This window comes from Clarias gariepinus, chromosome 5 (genome assembly GCF_024256425.1).
Source record: "Clarias gariepinus isolate MV-2021 ecotype Netherlands chromosome 5, CGAR_prim_01v2, whole genome shotgun sequence".
Classification (NCBI taxonomy): domain Eukaryota; kingdom Metazoa; phylum Chordata; class Actinopteri; order Siluriformes; family Clariidae; genus Clarias; species Clarias gariepinus.
Window position 1 is genome coordinate 29,245,946 of NC_071104.1, and position 11,681 is coordinate 29,257,626.

An 11,681-nucleotide genomic window follows, 5' to 3' on the forward strand; every position below is an offset into this window, starting at 1 on the left:
ATTCCACAGATACAATATACTTGAGTGAATATCTTTTATTAGGTGAGAATGAAGAACAGACAGACATAGTGTACAGACATTGCTCAACACAAAGTTATTTAAGTAAGGTCTTGGACCATTTATAAGCCTTCAAAACAGCATCAGTGCCTACTGACATTAATTCTACTGGAACTGTACTGAAGCACTGAATGCCATTTTCCCCCATCAGTTGGTATTCTAACGGTAAGAGCACTTTTTAACATTTAACATTTTTAAAATCCCCAATAATTGTTTTACTGAGTTGACACCTGATTCTGAAGGCCATCACCTATGGTTTACATCATTTCATTCTTGTTATACCAATATGAGAGAAGATACATCCTAGAATAGACCACTCCCATCAGGATTAAAGTGTTCAACCTAGGTGATGAATGTAAAATATTGTATTGACTTTTAGTGACTATTCCTTTAAAAGGGACACCTGGACAAAAAGGATGCCAGCAAATGCTTCCCACAATATAACAAGAGGCACTGGTGTTTATACATTACACTGCATATTTCAGTCTTTACCTCAAGACAAGTTTAATGACGCTTAACTGCTAAATGCAACAGTTTCTTTGGTTTTGTACATTTTATTTACTTTAAAGAGCAGCTACATAGGGCAAAAATGGTAATCTCGTGCAACCCTGAAGATTTTTTAAAAATTATTATTATAATATTTATTTGTTTTAAATAAACTGCCTTCCAGTGGGTTAATGCATTTGCCATATTTTACCATATAACTTTGTGTATTCCATAAAGATGCCTACGATGCCTTTTCAATTTTAATATGCACAAACAAAGATGATGGGCAAATAATAGTGCCATCTTTTGATAAAAGATGTATATGACGATATCCTGAAAAAAGAAGGACCATCACTTTATTTTCTTAATTTTTATTTGATACTTAATAATGTGTAGCATATTTAGAATTGTATTATTTTGAATAGAATTAATTATACTCACCTGGTTGAATGCAGGAGAAAGGGAGTGTGTATTGCCCTATAAAATCATTCTTGGATGTCTTGTCGTGGTCTTCCACAACAAACCGTACTAATGCCAGCTCTGGTGTATGTACCACAAACTGTAATGTTTCATTCCAATATGGGTTGAATCCTGTGCAAAGGAAAGATGCAGAAGGTAACTGAGCTAATACGATCTCTGAGACATAAATCTAATCAAAACTTTTACACAACTGCAGGTTCTATAAATAGTTTCAAGCAATAACAAAACACAGCTAATTTTCTTCATGCAGTACATTTAATCATCATAAACATTACTTTTTTTACCCATACCATTATTCTCAATGTGTTTGGTCTCCTGCTGCGTCTGGTCAAGCGGTACACCATAGATCTCCACCCTTACCAAAGGGTCCACAATGGACCACTCTTTTTTGCTTACTTTAGGAAGCTGTTGGCCGCTTATTACCTAAAAGCAACGCACAGATTTTTCACATACTTTTCATATCCAGTCAACATTTTTACACTAGTAAATTAGTAAGTGCTTTAGTGCCTGGATAGTAAGACTCCAAGGACAGTAATCCTCCCGATCGATGGGCCTCTCAGGGTCGAAACATTGTTCGCTTTTCCGCAAGATCTCCGGTTTCAAAACGTATCCACACTGGTCATTCTGCCGGAAGAGCCCATCATTAAGATCCATCTCTAGCCCTGCTGTCTGAACATTCAAGGCCACTGTGGATTAGACACATTACAGTTTAATCCATAATATTATGCTGTTGGTTATGTGCAAGTTACATAAATTGGAAAACAATAAATGTTGAGTTTTTTTAGGGAGTCTACAGTGAGAGCACATTGTGACAGTCAAAGCTGTTCCAATAAGCTTTCCAACATGAAAATGTCTTTATAATGAGGAACATAAGCTAAATTTAATGTCATTAACTTCAAGACAAAAATGAAAGAGGTCAGCACAGCACAACCTGTAAAAACCTTAGATGTTATTATGTAAGTGAATTTGCAAACATTCCACAACAATAAACATAAAAAAATTGCCTGGCCAAAAAATTCACACATTCATTGGACCAACTTTAGCTTTGATTACAGCAGATTTGCCAGAATGATGTTTTGTTACAACTTTATACAACGCCACTATTTATTCCAGATTTGTATTATTCTTTTTTTGTCTTAGGTCTTGTATTGCCGAGTGGAGAGTCAAATCACTCTCTTATCGAGTCAATCACACTCAGTCAGACTTTGCGAAAATGACTCCTCCTGCTCCCAGAACCACTCTTTAACAATTTGAGCCACATGAATTGTAACATTGTCATCTTGTAATATGTCTGTGCCATCAGGGAAAAGAACTCTATTTGATGTGATAACCTGGTCATTCAGCATATTCAGGTGATCAGGTGACTTTATATTGCCACATCATGTTGACGCAATGTGCTATGACTCTTACTGTGACACACCCATCGCTCTGGAATATGGTTAATCTGGACTCATCAAATCACATGACCTTTTTTCATCGTCCCAATGTTAAAGTCTATCACTTGACCACACAGCTGTTTATGGTTCATGAAGGTGATAGTTCAGCACTACCCTTCCAGTTTCAGTAATGTGCTAAAAGATCTACAATTACAATGATTTCAGCAATTACGTTGGTAGTTTTCTTTGCTTGACACAGGCCACTAATTTGACCCTTCTGATACATAGTAACATCTTGTCCTTGACCATTGGATGCATCTCCTGACATGGTATATAAAGAAAATACTCACTGCGTCAGTTAGGGTTGAAACATTGTTGCAGCTGAAACATATTAATCACTGTAGTAGTTATTCAATTAAAGGCTCATATGTATTTACTTATTTAAATCCAAACACTAATTTTTTTGGCCAGGCAGTATGTCATTCTTCAAGGAATAAAAAATAAATAAAGAATTGGTAATGTTGGCAGTGGTATAAGAGGAGAAAAACATTTCTGGATGTTATTGGAAAATAATCAATGTGACTTTAGATAAATATCAATGTCTGCTTATTTTAGAATGAAGTCATACCAATTTGGCATCCCACATTCCACATGTCATGGGGGCAATAATTTGAAGAGTCTGTCCGCAGGCCACTCGGATATACTCTGCTTAGATGCCTTATGTTGTGCTGAATAAAGTCCGCTCCTGGTGCAACAGACAAATGTGATCACTTGATTTGTAAGATAATTGTCATCTTAGAATAAATTTTAGAATACAATACTTATGTAGATGGAATGTTTCAGTTAACAAAAAAAAATTAACAAAACACTTCAAACATCTGTTTTTACTTCTATTTTAAGATGAAATGTAACAAATGTGGAAAACTTAAAATGAACTGAAAACTTTCCGTAGGCACTTCATGGGTTCAAGGCTTCAATTACATTGCAGAGAAAAAAAAACTTATTTTTTTAAAACCATATTTATTACATATTCAGCACATCAGGATACCTCGCAACTCCTGTTTAATTATTGTTTCTACATGAACAATATAATATAATATAGTAATTAAATGGAATTATTTTATAAATAACACAAACATTCTTTTTAAAAAAAAGATAAAAGTAGCACAAAAACACTTAAATATTTTTTAATATATCCTACCAGCTTCTTTAATAAGTTTGCGGGCTTTGGACTCAGAGAAGGAGGACATCTCATAAGGCTTGTTCGACACACACGAGTGTTCAAAGCTGTTGAAACTAACATTCTTGCAGTATATGACAAGGTCTGAAAGTTCCTTGGATAGATTTTCCTTTGATTTCTGATGAACAGCAACACAACATTTTCATGTTAAACATCATTAACATTGGTGGCTCAGAATTTCTGTACTAGTGAGCAGAAGGTTATGAGTTAGGATCCTGGATTGTCAGAAACAGAAACGGCCACTTCTGCTCAGATCTGTGCTTGCACTGTGTACGGTCTCAGTTTCGTATAGAAATGTCCAAACCAATATTCATGAATGTTATCTAGTGTTTGATACACTTTTAGGTATGGATTGATAATTTAAACCAAGAATTTCTTCCTTAAATTTGTATTTATGAGGAAGTGAGTTTTTGGACAGAGCTTTAACCTGCTGAGCTATCACTGCCCCTAATGAGGTCAAACTCCATATATTGACGTTTTGTTGGAGGTGGGATAAAACCCAAGTGGACATGAGGATCACATACAAAAACTCCACAGTAGCGGGGTTGAGGAGCTATTAGGTGGCCACTGTGTGACAGTTCAGTGTTCAACCCTTTTATAGCTGTGTCCTCAATCTGTACCAGATTGTACCTGTACCCATATAATACTTAAATCTATAAAATCTATTGTCAAACAGCTTGAATATGCAACCAGTGTGGGTATGTGTCCAGCTGAAGAGATAGGAAATACAAAACCTAAACCCTTTTCACACTCCCTGTATGAATATGATTTTTTGCAATATCTAACTAAAGTTTGAAAAAACCCATAAACCTTACAATGATAGTGTGCAGATTTATCTACCCTGCTCTCTGTTGGCTGATTGTCCTTGTCCACAGCTTTATCTTCATCACTTGCATCACTGCTTTCTAGATGGTCAACATCTAAGCACTCCTCCAGTTCACCAATCTTTTTTCCTTTCAACAAGATTTTCCCCTTAAGTTCCTGAAAAACAATAAACATTGTACATTTGTACAATAAAGTTATTTCGTAAGCCCAAAGAAACTGATTGTTGGGACATTATCACAACAAATATTTATTTATTTAAGACAGAAAACCTTTCCATGCCAGAGCTCTTGTAGGCATAACTGCTTTCTAGGTCAAGGTCTTTGAATTCTTAATGTTGCAAAAATCCATTATGGTACATTAGAACATTAAAACATGCCCTTTTCCTTTTCAATGGAAGCCAGTGATTGTTTGATAACTGATACTGATATGATGCCCTCTGAAAACCTCTGTTGTCAAAGTATGCATAAACCCATGGGTGAGCTTACAATGGGCTTTAGTACACTGTGTTCATAAAATCTAGATTGTATTCATAAAATCTGTTTTATGTTAATTTACATAACACGTATTCATGGCAGAAATACTGTGACTTCAACCCCAACATTAATACTTTATGTCAGACCAATACATTATTTCTGGAATTTATGTCACCAATGCCTGGATAAAACTTACATAAGATGTTTTACTACCAATTAGTAAAAAAACACACTAGGTTACTGTGGTAAAAGATGCTGAACCCTAGCTCACCTCTGGTGATGGCAGCATACTGGGCACTTTTCCATCTACTGTAGTCTTTAGCAGCATATCACCAAGGATATTCTTCATGAGCTCAGCTATGATTGTCTGTTGTTCAATGCTGCAGTGGTTTTCAATTGACAAAATGAGTGGGTATTCTGATGCCTAAAATGAAATGGTAGATTAATACATTATAAAACAATACTAATTACTTAGCTTGTATAATTGTCAAAGCATATTCATGATTTGACTGAATCCCCAAATCACCTCAAAGGCGTATTTCGCCACTGTGGAGATGACATCTTTGAACAGAATCTTGGATGTAAAAGTGTGTCCATGGTAAACAATAGGTTCTTCATTAGGGCCATCCCAGCAGTCCACCTCCACACAGCGACAGCCTCGTTTTAGAGCCCTATATAGAGGAAACCAGCTCTTTCAAAACAGGACTGGTTTAATTTCATTTAATTTCATTAAACTTTTATAATACACTCATTTACTATTATAACAAAAACACCTGCCTACCTGCTCATTCATACAGTTACATGGCGCAATGCATTAAACCATGTAGGTAAAGGTCACATAAAAGACCAAAATGTAAATGGCAGATCTCAATAATACTGATATAGTTGGTGTTATTAAATGAACTGGTTTGAGTATTTTAGAAACTTCTCTTAGATTTCACACACAACATTCTCAAAATTTTATATAGAATGGTGAGAAAAAAAAAGTTTTGATAAATGGCTGTTCTATAGCCCCATTGTTAAAGGGAAAGAGGAAAAGAAAAGCTATATGATCACTTTTCAAAACAATTGTGAGCAGAAAAGCATCCCAGAATCCTGAACAAAAACACTGTTCAGTTTTAAAAAATCTGTTCCCACAGGAGCCATGGTAAAGGTTACTGAGATCACATTTTTCCTGTATCTGGGTGATTCCATGCATTGCGTTGCTGCCCCGTGACTGACTAGGCACTTTTACACTAAGTATGAAAAAAGTCCTTCCCAGAGCTATTTACTACTAATTTACTATTTGTAATTGTAATCAGCATGCAATAGTGAAGGTGTGGATTTTACTTAATGTATGCTTCCACACTGCTTCTTCCTTTCAGTTGGTCATCCAAAAGGTATGTGTTGTGTGAGGACGAGATGAAGTAATGATTAAGAGGCTGGGTCATATCTTGATATAGGTGCTTGTGTTCTGAGTTGAAGATGGAGCATTCAGCAGATGTCAGGTACATCAGAAATCCATCAACCGACAAGACCTGGTGGGATTTAGCTTAAAAAACAAACAAACAAAAAAAAAAAAAAAATTTGAATAAACTTTTAACATAAGTCCAACAAAATCCATAGTACTTCAGCTAAATGCATTATAAAGTGTTCTGACTTAATGAATGAGAAAACAATAGTGTTGACTGCTCCAAGCTCAGACATTGGCAGTGCTTAGCATTACTGTATATGTTACAGACTCCAAATGTCTGGCTAACTGGTTCTATATGTTTTTTTATAAGCACTATATATTTCTCTAGTAATTTTATGTATTTTCATTCATTTACATTCCTAAAGCAAGTCATGCAAATATTAAAACTAAGATGCCCTAAGGGGACACTACCAGTATTTGACGGTTCATATTGCTGGATCAATTTAAGTGCATGTTCTTGACTTCTCTCGCCCTCCAGCTGTTCCTCTCTCAGAAACTCCTCCAGGTCACAGTGGGAAAGCACCTGTCCATCACTGGAGTATTCCTGGAATAACTCTATAATTTCAGTCCTCTGCGTAAGCATCTTATAGAAGTGGAAAAATTCTTCAGCATCTAGCATGCCTGTCTGGCTCACATCAGACATCTGTGTCAAGAGGAGTAAAGGACAGAAAAGGAAAGAGAAATATAGAAAATCATCCTTATATTATATTAGAACCTTCATAACCAAATCACAGCTGGCACCATTGTCAGAGCTGCTGTAATAAGCATAAAAAATAAATTAACAACTTTTCACTAATCAAAATCAAGAACTCAACAGCGCTGTGGTATAAATGATGTATTTCACTCTATATGAAAGTCTCAGTAGTTATGACCTATTAATATTATACAAGGTTATATTCTTTATTATGCATGATTAAACAGAAATACATTTCAATCATTCCACATCTTCTCACCGTGAAAAGAGCATTTGCATGGAGCTCGTTCATGTCCAAGTTCATAAGCTTCAGCAGCCTTTTTACTTCCTTAAAACTTATCCTTCCATCTTTGTTTTTGTCAGCTGTCATAAACAAATCAGAGACCCATCTGAATAGAGAGGTGATTCAAGGAAAATAATTTTATCATATTCATATTCTGATCATTCTTGATTTGGCGCAGTGCAAATTCTAAATGACTAAACCTCTGCTGAACATATCGAAAAGAGATAGGCATCAGATGTATATAAAAAGATACTGGTCAAGTCTTTCACACTCATCCATGTTTTGCAGGTTCTCTATAAGCATTTGCATGCCCTGAATCCAAGCCTGGGCCTCCTCAGGTGATGAGGCAACAAGGTCCAGGTTCCCGCGACGGCCTCGAAACACCAGGGTGAAGCAGCATTCTGGGGGGAATTCTTCTGGCGTACTGAGGAACACTTCAGACTGATGGCCCTCTCGCACTGCCTCCACATCACCTACAGAGACTGGGGGAATAATGCATTTATATTGATTCATTTGGCTAAGTAAAGTGAACCAAGCAGATCAAGATCTATTTCTCAAGGATTTAACAGTGTCAGTTTGAAAGAATTCACAATCTTCCTCAACCAACTTTCACTGCTTATACTGTAGCATGCATGCATAACTGCAGCAATGAAACATACATTGTTCTAGGTGTCAGGAAGTTCCCGGTAAAATGGTACAGTCTGAAATTACAGTCTACAGTTTACAGTACAATGCGTTGTAACTAGAGATTAAATTAAGATTTAAGGGGTGGGGGCAGAAATTTCTATTTTTAGTGTTACTAAATGCATTTCATAAGTAGTGATAAGGTAAAAAGTTATTTAACATATGCTAACAGATATTTGACTAATAGTCAACTACATTCATATGCAGTAGTCAATATTTGTTCCATTCACGAGTTAAAAAATAAGTAAATAACATTAACATAAATTAAATGTTGTTATGTTATTAAATGTTGTTAATTATTTGAACTTAGGGCGTTACTGACACCTACACATCATTAATTACCATTACTACTTGCTATGACATGCCATATTTTAATTATATGTAAGTACTCTACATCAGTCTGTATGAATACAGGAGTAACACTCTCACTTATCGTCTATACCCCTTAATCTTGTATACAGGATCGTGGGGGCCTGAAGCCTATCCCAGGAAACTTGGGGCACGAGGCAGGGGTACATCGTGGACTGGGTGCCAATCCATCGGCATTTCTGAAAGCCAATTAGCCTAATCTGCATGTCTTTGAACTGTGAGGAGGAAACCAGAGTACTTGGAAGAAACCCTGAATTCGAAAACAGAGCCTGGAGATGCAAGGCAACAGTACTAACTACTAAGCCACCGTGCTGCCCAGGAGTAATCCATGATGTTTTTTCGCATGCATATTGATAATAGCCTTCCTGGCTGGAGTACCTACAAGTTGAATAAGAGTTTATAGCCCAGCTGGATTTGTACATGACAGTCTTGCCATCATCCTGCAACTTGTAGTGACGGTGTCCTTTCCACATACGAGATTTTGCTTTCCTCAGAACACTTCCGGCCTTCATGATTTCAAGATTGGCATTACTTTGAACACCTGAAAGAGTGTAGAATAAAATATGTCCATAATGCACATTTGACAGTTCATGTTACTTATGTTATTGGGTTAATAATATTAAAAAGGAAATAGAATGAAACCTTTGGTGGAACCAACTTACAGTCTTCTTGCGGACATTCCATTTCCCCAAATATGAAGTATCTGTGGACATTGACTAATATTATTGACTTTTATATGTAGAATGTAAATTCAGAAGCTCGTTGGAAAATTGGTAAAATTAATGTACTATGACTACATGGTTGGCATGAGGACACAATCATAGCTTTAACATGTGAATTACTCCTGATTATTTATTTATGAATTTATATTAAGTTTATGTAACCCTCGGACTGACTGCCTAGCACAAAAGCATTCATGAACATGAAGAATTCATTGAGAATGAGCATGCACCATACTCAGTAAAAAAAGTATGGTGTATGTTTACAACCATATGTTGTTATTTTTTTGTGATCTTTTTAAATCAAGATGATAAAAAAGAAAAAACCTTGCAGGAAGACTTGTCTTCTTGTTTCATACGCTACAACGCACACGTACACATATTGTTTTCACTAATATTCTGTCCTGAACAAAATATTACAAGAATTACATCTGAATTTGTCTAGAATTAAAAATGAAACCAATGTAAGGTCCTGTCTAGTTAGTATAGCAAGCACAAGAGTGCAGAGTCATAAGCTCAGGCTAAATATATCTCTTAAAACCTCCTAAGACCTGGACTCTACTGTTGTGTACGTTGCAATTTCTACTAACAGTTTCTCTTTATTCATAGCTGAAAACTATACATTTAATCAATGTCTTCAACCAGAAAGAAGTTTGGCAAAATAATTAAACCTAACAGTTCTCATATGAATGTGGTACATGAATATAAACAATGAAGCTGGGAGAAAATGCCATGTCCTCATATGAGGTTCTCAAGAGGTTTTAAACAGGGAGACAAGTAATCCATTTGCAGAAGCTTTCCAGTGTGACCTAAATATTGTAAACTGACACTGAATGCTAGTATACTGTGTCTACAGTAACCTGTAATCAAAAACTGTTCCCATGTAGACTTTCCTCATACATCTAATGACAGACTGAAATTTATTGCTGATATTTTTATCCTAACAAAAAGAAGTCAAAGACAAACAGCTTAAATGAAGAAAAAAAAAAAAAAAAAAGCACTCACCCAATGTAAAAGCACCGTTTTTATCCAGTTAGGTGTTCAAGAGTAAAAGTAAGCCAAAAACACAAAGGAAAGCCTGTCTGACTGCACACACACCCATACACTGAGGACTGAGAGTGCTAAGTGTTCCCAGTGACGCTTTCCTCTCTCTGCAGTCTGTCTTCATCCCTTCATCCCTCCTCCTTTCCCTACAGACTCCATCCTCACCACTCCCACATACTCATCACTGAGTCATCAGTTTTTCTGCCTGTAATTCAGCATGCATTACTACTGTGTTACTAACCATATCTTTTAAAATTCAAATAGGCCATGCTTTGGTCGTTATGGTGCAGCAAGTATAATGCTGGTTGTTTACATTTATATAATTAAGGAGATTCACTGACATCTAGTGGGAATAGAGTTATAGTCATGCCATGAAAGCACAGGTGGAGAACAAAAATGTTCCAAATTTCTTGTTCTATTTTAGAACAATCAACCAAACTTTCCAACCTAAAGTTTAACTATGCAGTGTGCACAAAAATGTAGGCAAAACAAAGGGCTGAGGACAAGCAAGTATCGCATACATATTTCTTATATATTAATAAAACATCATTCTTACCTAGAATTTCTTTGCTTTAACAAAAATTTGTATCCTGCCAGGTCATAGAAAAGGGCTGAAAGAAGGGGAAAGGGAAGGGAAATAGTAGTCATAATGGCAACTAATGCCTCTATTCCTCAACCTCTAATCTACCACTTTTCTACTGTATTGTGCATAACTGAAATTTTATAGTGCTCTATTACTATTTTGTCAATGAGGGTAAATTTTCCTTTAGCTATTTACATTTTAGAAGGTTACTAATTTATTCATTGTAATATACTAAAATATGTAAAATATCTTTTCTTACAATAGTAGCATGATGAAGGTTTTAAATGTAAATTTAAATGTAAATATAAAAAGGTAGCACTTTACTGGGAAGGGACAATGCACAGCTGTTAGGACTGCAACAACTTAACTTCAGGCTTCTGGGTTTGATCCTGTGTCTGTTTATTTCCCCACTTCCCCAAAACATGCCAGTAGGTGGAATAGCTAAGTAAATAAGTATCTGAATACTGTATATGTGTGCATAGTCTTGTGAAGTACCCAGAGGAAACCAAATGAGAAAGAGGGGAACTAGCAAACTCCATGCACACAGACCCGAGGTGGGAATCAAACCTCTACCCTGGCGACAGTGCTAACACTAAGCCACCATGCAGCGATATTGAATAATAAGTGACAGTACAGTGACAGAACCAATTTACATCATACCACTAGGGTGTAAAAACTTCCTTCTTAAATCAATTAATCAGCTAAGCCACAGGTTTACTCCCAGCTCCTGGAAAATCCCCCTTTCCTGCTTTCTTTGGTCTTGCATATACATTTAAATTTAGAAAGAGCAGATTGGTTGAAAAGTGGTGGGAACAGGGAAAATAAGTATAATAAGGGGTGTGCAGGGCAGGATGGTGGCTTAGTGGTTAGCACTATCGCCTTACACCTCCATGGCCCGGGTTCGATTCCCGCCGC

At 36.2% G+C, this 11,681-nt stretch overlaps 1 protein-coding gene across 1 annotated transcript; it reads right to left on the reverse strand.

Moving 5' to 3' along the window:
- Nucleotides 1–43: 43 nt before the first annotated feature.
- plcd4b (phospholipase C, delta 4b) lies at nt 44–10,279 on the reverse strand. Its single transcript, XM_053497021.1, has 16 exons — nt 10,145–10,279; nt 9,083–9,123; nt 8,803–8,961; nt 7,621–7,849; nt 7,344–7,473; nt 6,802–7,033; nt 6,267–6,468; nt 5,464–5,608; nt 5,209–5,361; nt 4,480–4,620; nt 3,601–3,757; nt 3,028–3,144; nt 1,531–1,709; nt 1,314–1,446; nt 985–1,134; nt 44–876 (listed from the first exon to the last, which is right to left on the reverse strand). The coding sequence occupies exons 2-16, from the start codon at nt 9,102–9,104 to the stop codon at nt 785–787; spliced, it is 2,241 nt and encodes a 746-aa protein (XP_053352996.1). The 5' UTR covers nt 9,105–9,123; nt 10,145–10,279; the 3' UTR covers nt 44–784.
- Nucleotides 10,280–11,681: the final 1,402 nt, after the last annotated feature.